Source organism: Chelonia mydas, chromosome 23, assembly GCF_015237465.2.
Source record: "Chelonia mydas isolate rCheMyd1 chromosome 23, rCheMyd1.pri.v2, whole genome shotgun sequence".
In the NCBI taxonomy this organism is placed as follows: domain Eukaryota; kingdom Metazoa; phylum Chordata; order Testudines; family Cheloniidae; genus Chelonia; species Chelonia mydas.
In genome coordinates this window covers 16,045,217-16,058,725 of record NC_051263.2, presented here as the reverse complement: position 1 = coordinate 16,058,725, position 13,509 = coordinate 16,045,217, and the positions used below count along the sequence as shown (strand labels likewise).

The 13,509-nt window shown below is 57.4% G+C and overlaps 3 protein-coding genes across 3 annotated transcripts in view; 2 read left to right on the top strand and 1 right to left on the bottom strand.

Annotated features, from left to right (window-relative positions):
* LOC119564865 (immunoglobulin superfamily member 1) overlaps positions 1-10,551 on the top strand; it is a 798,058-nt gene extending 787,507 nt beyond the window's left edge. The window contains exon 11 of the mRNA XM_043534617.1: positions 10,121-10,551. Within this exon, the coding sequence (XP_043390552.1) occupies positions 10,121-10,536 (416 nt within the window). The 3' untranslated portion in view covers positions 10,537-10,551. The remainder of the gene's footprint in view (positions 1-10,120) is intronic.
* LOC119564877 (immunoglobulin superfamily member 1-like) overlaps positions 1-13,509 on the bottom strand; it is a 967,916-nt gene that overhangs the window by 603,381 nt on the left and 351,026 nt on the right. The gene's annotated exons all lie outside the window — the stretch shown is intronic.
* The window catches only part of LOC119564866 (immunoglobulin superfamily member 1), a 999,687-nt gene that overhangs the window by 846,386 nt on the left and 139,792 nt on the right, over positions 1-13,509 (top strand). The window lies entirely within an intron of this gene.

The window sequence follows — 13,509 nt, the reverse complement described above, 5'->3', positions numbered from 1 at the left end:
AACAGCCCAGCTCCATCCTCTTTGGAACCCCCTCCAGGTGGTTGAAGGCTGCTATCAAATCCCCCCTCGCTCTTCTCTTCTGCAGGCTAAATAACCCCAGTTCCCTCAGCCTCTCCTCGTAAGTCATGTGCCCCAGCCCCTGATCATTTTTGTTGCCCTCTGCTGGGCTCTCTCCAATTTGTCCACATCTTTTCTGTGGTGGGGGGCCCAAATTTGGATGCACCTGAACCCCTTGCCCCACCCCGGAGCCACCTTCTGCACCCCAAACTCCTCATCCCCAGAGTCTGCACTCCCCCAGTCAGAGCCTGCACCCACCCCACACTCTGAACCCCTCGGCCCAGCCCAGAGCCCCCTCCCATATCCCAAATCCCTCATCCCCGGCCCCACACCAGATCATGCACCCTCTCCCGCACTCCAAACCCCAAACCCCTTGGCCCCAGCCTGGAGTCCCCTCCTGCACCCAAAACCCCTCATCCCCCGCCCCATCTCAGAGCCTGCACCCCCAGCCCAGAGCTCTGACCCACTCCCACACCCCAACCCCCTCCCCCAGCCCAGTAAAAGTGAGTGAGGGTGGAGAAGAGCGAGAGATGGAGGGAGAGGGGATGGAGTGAGCAGGGGACAGGGCCTAGGAGAAGGGGCGGGGCAGGGGCGGGGCAGGGGTGTTTGGTTTTGTGTGACTAGAAAGTTGGCAGCCCTAGTGGGGACAGACGGCCACGGGTCCATGGGAATGTGGGTCCATGGGGACGTAGGGTGGTGGACACAGGGGAGCACGTCTGGTGAGGGATAGAAAGATGGACAAAGACCTTGTCTACATGAAAATGGGACCCAAAATGACGAATCCCATGTGGTTCCCCACCCCCACTGGTGATCTCCGAGCAATTCTGGGGTGTCAGAATTCGCGCCTCCTGGTTAGATACAGCGAGAGAAGGGGGGCTCCCCACTCCCCAGCCACTAAACTCCCCCTCCCCGCTCCCAGGACTGACAGTGACGACAGATGCTGAGTCGGGCGTGGGGTGATCACTAAGCCGCTGTTTTATCCCCTCCCCACAGCTCGACAGACGCTGGTTCTATTCCCGCAGCGGGAACCGACCCTACCCAGCCAGGAGTGGAGCCGGCTCCCAGCCGCCCGGGCAGCGCGGGACCAGGTACCGGAGCTGGGTGGGAATCACCATCGAACCAGCCCTGATACCCAGGAGCTGGGGCTGGGATGGGGGCAGTGAATCCGGGTGGGTGGGGCCCAGACACCACAGGGAGGGGCTCATTGACATTGGGGGATGGAGAGACAGCCCCACTGCCCTTCCCCACTGCCAGGCCCCCAGCTCCCCCAAAGTCTCCTGCCCTGCATGTCGCTGCCAGGAAGCTGTGGAGGATCCCAGGGGCGGGGCAGGGTCTGGGGCACTGGGCCCTGCTGGGCGCAGGGGGGCTGGAGCTATGACCCCCTTCCCTAGGCCCCGTGACATCCCCTTGGCAATAGGGGTGACCATTACCCAGGATTCCCTCTCCTTGCCCTCCCCACATTGGGTTCTCATGGGATCCCCGCCCTGCCCCCCAATAGATGTTCTGCTGCATCTGGCTGGGCCGTGGGCACCACCGGCATGTGGGGGGCAGCGGGTGATGTCCCAGCCTCCCCCTGTGTGCACTGTTGTGTTTGGCAGCAGCCGAGGTACCCCAGGGATGGGCTCACTGCACAGCAGATGGGCCGGGGCAGAGGTACCTGTGGGGGTGGACAGAAGGGCACTACGGGGTGCCAGATTGCTAAGGGGGGAGTTCAACTGCCCAGGTGCCCCCTTCACCAGGGAAGCTAAAGCTCAGCCCTGCAGGGCAGCAGGAGACGGCCTCCCCCGAGGAGTCCGGCCCCGGGGATCCCCAGAGCCACGGCACCTGGGACAGCCCCAGAAGGGGGCTGGGCCAGTCCTGCTGGACACGGGGTTGGGGGCTCTGCTCCCGGGGCAGCACCAGCTGCTGATCTCCCGTCTGAGCCGCCGAGTGGCTCTCCCCTTCACCTCGCAGCAGCCCTCCTGGGGCGCCCGGATTTCACCCACGCCAACATCACCCGCCTGGGGCTGGGCGCAGCGGTCCTGCTTGTCCTGGGGCTGAGCCTGGCTGAAGACTATTACAGCTGCCCGAGAGGGGCACCCTCGGTGAGGTGACCCCCCCTTCTGTGTCCCCCAGGGGCTGGGCCCAGGGCGACATGGGGCCCCTTTAACTCATCATCTCTTTGAGCCCCCAGGAGCCTGGATCTGGCCGTACAGAGAAGAGAATCTCCCCGGGGGACGAGCTGCTCCACCTTGGGGGACTGAGATTCCAGCACAAACCCCCTGCCCCCAAACCCCTCTGCCTTGAGAATCATTCCCCACAGAGTGCTTCTGTCATAAATATCAAGGGAAGGGTAACCACCTTTCTGTACACAGTGCTATAAAATCCCTCCTGGCCAGAGGCAAAACCCTTTCACCTGTAAAGGGTTAAGAAGCTCAGGTAACCTCGCCAGCACCGGACCCAAAATGACCAATGAGGGGACAAGATACTTTCAAATCTGGAGGAGGGGGAACAAAGGGTCCTGTCTGTCTGTGTGATGCTTTTGCCGGGAACAGATCAGGAATGCAGCCTTCCAACTCCTGTTAAGTTAGTAAGTAATCTAGCTAGAAAACGGTCGGTTTCAGAGGAGCAGCCGTGTTAGTCTGTATTCGCAAAAAGAACAGGACTTGTGGCAGCTTAGAGACAAAGTGAGTTGTAGCTCATGAAAGCTTATGCTCAGATAAATTTGTTAGTAGCTAGAAAATGCATTAGATTTCCTTTTGTTTAATAGCTGGTACAATAAGCTGTGCTGGAGGGAATGTATGTTCCTGTTTTTGCATCTTTTTGTAACGTAAGGTTTTGTCGAGAGGGATTCTCTATGTTTTGAATCTGATTACCCCGTCAGGTATCTACCATCCTGATTTTACAGAGGTGATTCTTTTACCTTTTCTTTAATTAAAATTCTTCTTTTAAGAACGGGCTTGATTTTTCATTGTTCTTAAGATCCAAGGGTTTGGGTCTGTGTTCACCTGTACCCATTGGTGAGGATTCTCATCAAGCCTTCCCCAGGAAAGGGGGTGTAGGGCTTGGGGGGATATTTTGGGGGAAGGCGTCTCCAAGTGGGCTCTTTCCCTGGTCTTTGTGTAAGACGCTTGGTGCTGGCAGCCTACAGTTCAAGGTCAAGGCAAAGTTTGTACCTTGGTGAAGTTTTAACCTAAGCTGGTCAGAATAAGCTTAGGGGGTCTTTCATGCGGGTCCCCACATCTGTACCCTAGAGTTCAGAGTGGGGAAGGAAACTTGACAGCTCCTGACCCGACTGCTGCCCCACAGGATTGAACCCCGGACTTCTGGCCCCATAAGCACCAGCCCCTGTGGCACCAGCGAGAGGAGCTGCCTCAGCGCTGGGAGCATTGGGCTCCCCACGGAGCAGCCCCTGGAAGGCATCGGGTCCCACTTGACGGCCCAGCCGGGCCGGTCTCTGCCTGGGGCTGTCAGTGGGGAGGGGGATGCTGCGTCTGACCCTGGTGCTGGAATAACGGCACTTCCAGCCCCAAAGGGTCTGTCCCCCTCCTCTCTCTGCAGCAGGGTCCCGCAGCCCCTTTTCTCTCCCCCTTTCTGCTTACACCTCCCCCGCCCTGTATTTCTATTGTATAAACCCTCAGAGTTTCCTTCTCCCCTGCCCCCCAAATCTCCCCACCCCAGGGGGGGCTGTGATACCGGAGCCTCCCAATGTCCCCTCCTGGTGGGTTCAGCCGACGAAGGCGAGTGAGAAGTTCAGGCAGCGTCACGAGAACCTGGACGAATGAACGTTGGGGGGAAAGTTGGCGAGACAGAAAGACGGGATTTGTCCAACCTGAGCGGCCGCTGGACAGACCCCATGGCCTGGGGCCCGCCTGGGACACAGGAGAATTGGGGAAGCAGAAATCTGTGACCCAAAATCGGGGTGTTGGAAACCGGCCTTATTGGTGGATAAAATATTGTGGGGACGGGCTGTGCCACCCACCACCCTTTGGGACCTGAAAGAAAGAGACTTGCTTCGCCCTCCCGGCTGCCACCCCCCATCTCCTGGGCCCCCCGGGCCGTCCGGACCCTGCTCCGCAGAGACGTCCTGAGCAGAGCGGCCGGAGAGAGGGACCCCAACGCCATCGCCCCTCCCCCGGCTGAACCCCCAACCCGGGAGGGAATGGGGTTATACTTTAACAGCAGCCGCAGCAACGCTGGCTCCAGCCCAGCTCCGCCGGGTCCTCTGCCCCCCAGGACAGTCACTAGCGTCTCCAGGGTCAGCGGGGAGACGCCCAAACCCAGGAGATTTTCCGGCTAGAGACTCGCTCCAGCAAACGGGGCCGGGGCTGGAACAAACCCCTCGTTTCACAGGGCACCTGCCATGGCTCCCTGGTTCCTGCTCTGCTGGGTCTGTCACAGCTGGTCCCAGGGGTCAATGGGGGGTTTGCCGTGGGGCTGAGCAGGCTGCGGGCTCTGGACCCCACCCCCAGCCCATGTTTAACCCTGTTCAGTGTGGGGCAGAGGCTGGGGCGTGTTCACACCTCCAGCCCTTTATTGCGTCTCCATGACACAACAGGGCCCAGAGTGATTTAGCCTCCGGCGCTTCTGGACCCCCGCACAGCGGGTGTTTGCGGGGAGCCAGCTGGGGGGAGCCAGGATTTTGGGTGAAGTAGTTTGGGAGTGTTAGGAGGGGGGTAGAGGGGAGAGGGGTTGGGATGGAGGACAGGAGTTTGAGGGCAGACAGATTTCCCCGAAAGGTCAGAGCTGGGGAGCAGGATTGTTTGGGGTGTAAGGGGGAGGGGGCAGACAGTGCCCCCCAGGAGGGAGCTGCAATTTCCACCCCTCGGCAGCTTCCCCCCTCCTACTCCTGCCCCCTTAGTCCTGCATCCCCCACTTTCTTTCCCCTCAGTCTCATGCCCCCACAACACCCAACACCCCTCTCTGCCCCACATTCCCTGAGGGAGGTCGGGGATGTGTGAGGGGATAGGGGATGGGGTGGGCAGAATGGGGGAGGGGACAGGGAGACACAACAGGGGGTGAAGGGACTTGGGACAGGGGGCAGAATTGGGGGGATGGGGACCTGATGGGGGTAACGTAAAGGAACTACAGGCTGGGGGGACAGAATGGGGAAGGGGATACAGGCCAGGGAGCAAAAAGGGGGCGACAGGGACATGAGGGGACACAGGACGGGGTGCGGATGGGGGGCGGGAACATGAATGGGGGAGGGGGCACAGGACAGGGAGCTGAGGGGCCCAATGCATGAATGTCGGGGTTGGGGGGTGAAGGGCAAATGAACTGGGGAGTCAGAGCTGGGGCATCTGCTGGGTGGGGAGGAGTCTTTTCGTGGTGCTTCATTGGTCCGAACCTTTCTTCGACGGACGCTTGAGCAGGGTCAACGAGCAATAAAAAAACTCCCTCTGGAATTTTTCTTCTGAAACATTTTACTTCAAACATTCAATTTTCCCTTTTGTCGCTAACAACAAAACCTGTACCCAGAGCCTGGCGTCCCCCAAGCCTGGCACCCGAGGCAGTCGCCTGCCCCTAAATCCGGCCCTGGTGCAGAGTTTCACTGGCAGTAGCAGAAACAGGACGTGAGCGCCGGCTCTGGGCAGACTTCCCCTTTTGCGGATTTATCCACTGCGCCTTTAACAACTCAGGATCTACATTTATCCCTCTCTCGCCCCGCCACGGGGGCTGGAAACCGCAACCCCTCCCAGCCGCCCGTCCTGTCTCTGTGCCATGTCATTGAGCTAAGAACGGCATGTGCAGCGATGGTACCTGGGAAGGAGGTTGGCCAGGCCCCTCCACCCTCATGCTCCAGGGTGAGCGCTGGGCCCATGTGGGTCAGGAAGAAATCTCTGCCCCGCTCCATGGGAGAGGGTCGCTTCATTGGGGGCACTGGGGTGTGTGTGGTGGGTGCCCTCCTCTGCTCTGCTCTGAGCTGCTGCTCCAGGGAGGCTAGACGGGCCTGTTGGAAAAGGTCAGGGCAGCCTGGGCACTCTTGCAACCTCCCGAGATTGCCCCGTTCCCAGCTGGTCCCCGGACGGGGCAGCTCCCATGTGGGGCTGGGAGGTGATGGGGTGGGTGGGGGGACCAGGCAGCTGCAGGAGGGGATGTGGTTTGCTGGGCGTGGCAGAGTGCTGGCTTTGCTCTGACCACGGTAGATTTGGGCTGGAGATTGCAGAGAAAGCACCTGATGGAAGAAAGGGGCCGAGCGCGTCACGGGCTTCCTGGGGCTGCAGCCCCTGGCGCAGTTCCTCATTCCACTCGCACTCGGGCCTCAGGCTGGGTGGAGCTGGGCACCAGGGTGTTGGTGGCAGCACTGAGGGGCCCCCGACTGCCCCCAACATGGCGTTTGCTCTCACCGTCCTCTTCCTCAGTGAGTATCGGAAACAGCCAGGGCATGTGCCCATGGAGGGGGGACCTGAGACCAGGGTGAGAATCCAGTCGCTCTGGGATCTGGTCACTAACGAGCTGTGTCCTCTCCAGGCTGCTGGCTGGCCGGGCACAGCAGGGCGTGGGGAGGTGAGTATCAATCTGTGGGGAGGGTGGTAACATCAAGGACGGGGGAGGGGATGCGTGGGGTGGGGAAAAGAGGAACTGAGCCCTGAACCTTCCCCAAAACTCAACCCAAATTCCCCCCGTGAGCTCAGACCCGGCCCCGTTCTTCTGTGCCCCTCCTCCCCTGCCATGGAGTAACTAGGAGTAAGTAACCAGGTCAGTTTAAATCCCCACACCCTTTCCCAATCCGTAGGGCTCCGGGTGTAACTACTTCTGCAGGTGTGCAGGACCGTTTATCAGTGAAAGAGCCTTACCCAGTAATATCCTACATAACCTCTATTAACAATCTCCAAAACCAGACGGCACACGCTACACGTACATTGCTCACCACTCCCAATACCACAGGGGAACTTTTCTTGATGGCCGGTCAGGATCAGGCCCATCGGGGGGGGGGGGGGGGGGGCTCCAGTTTCTGCCCGGTGCCATTGGCAGAGCGTTGAGGTCTGGCAGCTCTGATCTCTGGGGCTGTGTCCTGGAGTTGGTTCCCAAAGAACTTCCTTTGGGACCCCAGTTTATACAGTGAAACTCGAGCCCTGCTTAGCTATATCTTAACCAATCATGATAGTAAAATTTTACTAATCAATCCTAACAAAATTCTCTAACCAATCCTACCCCACCACCTTAATTAATTTACACCTAGCAGCATGAATTATGTAACAGACAGAAACAATGAAAGAACCAGACAGAGACCACACAGATAAACAATAGGGAAGTGGGGACCATAATGACAGAACAACAATGAAATGAGGAGTTCACAACCACAGCTATTGAGAAGTGATTTCTTGCCAGACAGGACGCTGTCAAACTCCGTTTTCTTTAACCATCTCAAGATCTGTTTCTTTATCTGACGACAGTGGGGGCCATTAGGCCGGGGTCTCCTTCTTAGCAGCCTGGTATGACATTGTTCGAATGTCCTGTAGATGGAAACTGAGGATTTGACTTCCTGCTTCTCAGCTAATGGCTGCTGCTCGGCTGCACTTTTAATCTGGCGACAGACGAAGGCCTTCTCCTTACACGGGGTCTGATGAAGGAGACGGGAACCATCCCCTGGTTCAATGTCCTGCCCCCCACAGGCCGTGAGGATCGGGGGGTAGGGGGGGCAGCACGTGGATTTTTTTCAGCTCATATAAACGCTAACAGGGCTCGTCCATGGGCTCTAGATCCCCTTGGGGAACTGAAACGTTCGGGGTCAGTGCAGCCGTGGGAGAGAACCCCTCAGATCTTCCCCCGCCCCCAGATCCACCCTCAGCTCCCTCCCCTGCACTCACAGCCCCACCCCGTCCCCAAGGCCTGGGGGAAGGTGGGTCTTGTGCTACTCCTGCCGGTCACAGACTCTATTTCCAACCCCGGGGGGGCGGGCGGAGGCAGGGACAGAGCTGCAGGGGGCCCACGGCTGGCCTCAGGTGGGACCGGGTGGGGGGGACAGGTGATCTCTCATGCATCTGGGTCCTGAGCTACGTATGGGTGAACCTCCTACCCCCAAGTCCCATGGGCTGGCAGTGCCAACCCTGGTAGGAGACAGACTCCTAGAGAGGCTGAACGAGGGATGGACTGAATTGGGGTGGAGGGCGGGGTGGGGGGCTGCGTCTTTCCTGTTTAACTCCTGTCTCTTGTTGAAAGCAGGGCGAGAATACCCCAAACCCCCCGTCTGGGTGAGCCCCAGCAGGGTGGTGGCGCTCGGGGGAAGCGTCACCATCCGCTGTGAGGGTTCATACCCGGGCTTGGAGTTCTTTCTGCGTAAAGCTGGACACCCGAACCCGCAGGTGCAGACGGTGCCTGATGGGACCGTGGCTGAATTTCCCATCCCCAGTGTTAGGATATAGATATTCAGGCCTGTCTGCAAAGGCCTGTACTTTAAGAATTTAGGTGTATTCTTATCACTTGGCTAGTTAGAGTTATAAAAGAAAGAATCAAAATCACTGTCTGCCAGTGTAAGGTCTTTCTCTTACTGTGACAGTCTGAGCTCCTGTTCTTGGCTAAGGCCTTTGGCTAAGCGACAGAGGCAGCCATAAGCCGGGAAGCGACCGGTCACATCCTCACATTCCAAAGCAGTCACATTGAAAGAAGGTGCTATTGGGCTGTTAGGAATACAATCCTGTCCTGACAGTGCCTATCACCTCCTGAGAAAGGGAAGTGCCTAGAAGATGTAAAAGGAAATTGAGGTTGATAGTTTTCTGTCTGGTAAGAACTCACTTATCAATAGACACAGCTGGGAAACTCTTATGTCTTTATAGATGTAGTTGTGAAATCCCCACTTCTGTATTGTTTTGTCAGAATAGTTCTCACTTTGCTATTCTTTATTGGCATGGTCTCTGTCTGGTTCTGTGATTGTTCCTGTCTGCTGTATAATTAATGTTGCTGGGTGTAAACTAATTAAGGTGGTGGGATATAATTGGTTAGCTAATCATGTTAGAATATGTTAGGATTGGTTAGTTAAATTTCAGTAGAATGATTGGTTAAGGTATAGCTAAGAATATTACTATATAAATTAGGGGCAAACAGGAAGTAAGTTGGGATTCGAAAATAAGGAAAAAGGAACTTGTATTTAAGCTTGCTGGAAGTTCACCCCAATAAACATCGAATTGTTTGCACCTTCGGACTTTGGGTATTGTTGCTCTCTGTTCATGCAAGAAGGACCAGGGAAGTGGGAGAGTGAAAGAAAAAGCTCTCTAACAGCCAGTGTTGGCCGGGAAGATGGAGGGACCTACACCTGTGACTATCGCTCCATAACGGATCAGAATCGCTGGTCATATCTCAGCGACCCCATCGAGATCATTGTAGGAGGTGAGGGAGAGGCCGGGCTCAGTGTCCTGACTCCCAGCCCCTCACCCATCCAGACCCACAGGGGGTCTCTGCATCGATGGGATGCTCAGAGCCAGGCTCTGCCCTGAGCCCTGGGCCCAGCAGAGGGGACACCCGGCCGGGGAGCGGGGATGGAGTCACTGCGGGGTTCCCCAGCCAGAGGGGAGAAGCAGCGGCTGGAGATTCAGGGCTGAGGGAGGGGGGATCCCTACCCCCAGCGAGAGCTGCAGAGCAGGGGGGGCCTTTCCCAGGCAACACGCCAGTTATGGGGTGATAGGAGGAGCTGAAGGTTATAAACCTCAGTGTATACTAGGGACTTGCACAGTCCCCCACAAGTCAGGGGTGGTGCTGTGCACAGAACCCAGGAGTCCTAGACCCCATCCTCCCTGCTCTCCCCACTAGACCCCACTCCCCTCCCAGAGCTGAGGAGAGAACCCAGGAGTCCTGGCTCCCAGCCCTCCCAGCAGAGAAGCCAGGGCGTGAATGGACCCTAGAGACTGGCCTGGCCTATCACCCGCTAGGGAGCAGAGCTCTGGGTCCCCAGGGGCTGGGGTCGCTCCATGTCTCATGCTGTTAGCCCAGGGCTCAGAGGAAACTCTGGGCCCGTGTGCAAAGGCATCCAGGAGCCCATCCCCATGGCCGCCGGGTCTGACCCCCCACTGAGGCTGCGTGGTGAGGACGGGCCCCAGGACTGGGTGACGGGGCCTGCGTCTCACGGCCTGTCTGCTTCCCCCTGCAGAGCCCAGCTACCCCAAACCCAGCATCTCCCTGAGCCCCAGCGGGGGGGTCTCCCTGGGGGAGCCGTGGCTGTCTGGTGTTGGGGGCAGTGCCGGGGCGTGCGGCTGGAGAAGTGGTGGCTTGCTGGACAGAGTGCTGGGCTGGGACCCAGGAGATCTGGTCCAGCTCCTGGCGCAGCCACAGACTCTGTGTGATGGGAGCACGTCATGGTTTACAAAAGTGTCCTTCCTTGTGGTGGGGCCTCAATCTTGGGGGAATCTCAGGCCGGGCACCCACAGATGGAGACACCCACCATTAGTGGAGACCTCTGCAAACACTGGCCTCAACAGTGCTGGATCCCTTGTGTTGGGGGAGCATGTAGGGCCCCTGCCATGGTCAGGGCCCCTTTGTGCCAGGCGCTGCATAAACACAGAGTGAAGAGACCGTCCCTGCCCCTGGGAGCTCACGAAGGAAAGTGAATCTGACTGTGACTCAGGTTCCCCCCATGTAGAATGGGGATAAAGACGCCTCGATGCCTCCCGGGGAGCTGACACCCTTCCTCTGTGGAGCTCAGGCCCTGCAGTGGCGGGTGCCAGAGACCAGCCCACTCTGTGCTCGGGGGGGCCGGACACAGTGAACGAGGCAGGGGCAGGGGCCACTCACAGATGTATGAGGACCCCAAGCACTAGGGGTCACCCTAGGTGACCGGAGCTGGACGCAGCACTCCCGGCCTTCCCAGCGCCGAGCAGAGCGGGACTCTCACTGCCCGGGACTCGCACGCTGCCCCTCTCTTAATGCAGCCTAAAGCTGCCTTTGCTTTTGGTTTTGCAACGGCATCGCATGGCTGCCTCATGCTGAGGGCGTGATCCACCACAACTCCCCGATCCTTCTCCGCCGTGCTGCTGCCAGGCCCGTTCACCCCCACCCTGCCCTGCTGCGCTTGGTTTTTCTTCCCTACGTGCAGCACCTCTGTCGGCTTTGGAACAGTTCGGTGACGGGGTGCTCCACGCGCCATGCGGCTGGCGCCTCCTCCTGGCCGTTCGGGGGAACGGCTCGACGCCCCTTCCCGCGGCTGCCTGCCGTCCCTCCGCCTCTATCTCTCTCTTGCTCCAGCAGCTTCTGCTGCCTCTTCGTGACTCGGCCCTGCGGCCAGGTCACGGCGCACGTGTTCCCCCGTTCAAAGTCTCCCTCCGCACCACTCCGGGGATGCCACCTGATGTACTGGGGTACCACAGAGCCCACCCCTTCCACCAGCCTGGGCTCCCTCACCCTTTCCTGCAGAGCCAGGCCCTCAAGCCTTCTCCAGCACATACACACACAGGTAGGGACACACCCAGCTGCAGAAAGACACAGACACTGAAACCAGTCCTGCATGGGAAAGCTTTCAGCTAAGGAATTGACCTGCACTCAGGAGCACACCCTCTCAGGGTGCAAACCCAAAATTGTATTGTCTTGCGCTGCACAGAGAACTGTACTGCGTAAGCTAATTGAAATTTGCCTCCTCCCTCAATGTGGAGGAAGATATGCATAGCTTTGTGCCCCCACCCCCAGTAATGAGTTCCACAAACTGGGTTTTGAGACAACAAAACAAGTTTATTAACCACAAAGGATAGATTTTAAGTGATTATAAGGGATAGCAAACAGATCAAAGGCAGATTACTCAGCAAATAAAACAAACATGCAAACTATAGTTTAATACACAATAGAAACTGGCTACAAGCAGTAATTTCTCACCCTCAATGTTGTTTTAAGCAGGCTGCAGAGTTTCTTGAAGACAAACTTGAAGCTCCAGGTATTCCTTTCACAGGCCAGACACCTTCTAGCCTGGGTTTAGTCCTTTCTTCCCCAGATCAGTTTTAGGTGTTTTCAGCAGTCAGCTTGGGCAGGGATTCAGTGAAGAACCAACCCTGATTATCTCACTCCCCAGCCTTAAATAGGATTTACGTAAGGCGGGAATCCTTTGTTTCCCAGTTTGATCCGCACCTCCTACAAGTGGAAAACTACTATCAGTCCAAGATGGAGTCCAGTACCAGGTGACTGTGACGAAGTGGGACTGTTCTTAATATTTCCTCTGAATAGTGTGGGGGGTGCCTCAGTTTCCCCTATGCAGTTCTTAAGTATCTAGGTGGTGGGATAAGGGTGTATGATCATTGCAGAGCCCTAGAGGGCAGGTGTGTGCAGGGGTCTGGACACAGAGAATGGCCGACACCCTGTTTCCTGGCAACTGATGGCCTGGGCCCTTCCCCCCTGCAAGGTGAGAGCTAAAGGGTTGGAGAACAAAGGAATCAGGTGACCTCCTGGCCCGGGAAAGGAACAAAGCCCAGAGGAGGAGGGGCTGGGGGGTTTTTCAGTTTGGGGCTGGCTGGGACATGGAGTGAAGTGCAGACGTGGTTGTCTGGCTCACTGCCCCCCCCAAATGGACCCAGCCGAGGGGTCCCGTTCTCTGCACCTGCAAGCTCTGTTTTAGACCATGTTCCTGTCATCTAATAAACCTCTGTTTTACTGTCTGGCTGAGAGTCACGTCTGACTGCGAAGTTGGGGTGCAGGACCCTCTGGCTTCCCCAGGAGCCCGCCTGGGTGGACTCGCTGTGGGAAGCGCACGGAGGGGCAGAGGATGCTGAATGCTCCAAGGTCAGACCCAGGAAGGTGGAAGCTGTGTGAGCTGTGTGTCCTGCAGACAGGCTGCTCACAGAAAGGCGACTGCCCCAGAGTCCTGACTGGCTTCATGGGGAGCAGTTCCAGAGCATCGCCCAGGGACTCCGTGACAGTGACATGATCACATGACCCTGCCGTGTCAAAGCAGCCATGAGTCAAAGGTGGTTTGGAGCATCCCAGGAAACATCTGAGGAAGGTGGGAGATTAGCATCTTCAAAATCCTATTGTTCCCCCTAATGGTTCATTAACCAACCAGCCAGACTCATGGCGTTTTGTGTGTGGGCGTTCCTCAGGTGCAAACGTTTTTGTAATTGGTACATTGAAGTTAAGAATATTGACTGATACAGAAATGATCCATGCATACAAACAGGATAATCACGTTCAGTAAATCATAACCTTTCCAATGATATCTTACATGACCCATCTTGCATAAAATACAACTCAGTAATGCCATATTCCTATCAAAAGCAGATCCCCATGACGACTATGAAGTGCCACAACTGGGTCAGTGGGGATCCCACCCAAACACACCAGCCTGTGCTCCGGCCACAAAACCGGACGAAAGTCTGGTGTCCCTGGGCTACTTCCTACCACAGTCTGGGGGGCGGGGGTGTTCCGCAGTCCAGGGGTCCTTTGTCTCCATGGGGTACACTGCGGACAACAGTCCTGGCACCACGTCTCCAGGGTTGGTCTCCCCCGGGGGCAGGGCACTGCACAGCACAGAGTCAGCTCTGCATTCAGCAGCAGGCTGGAGAC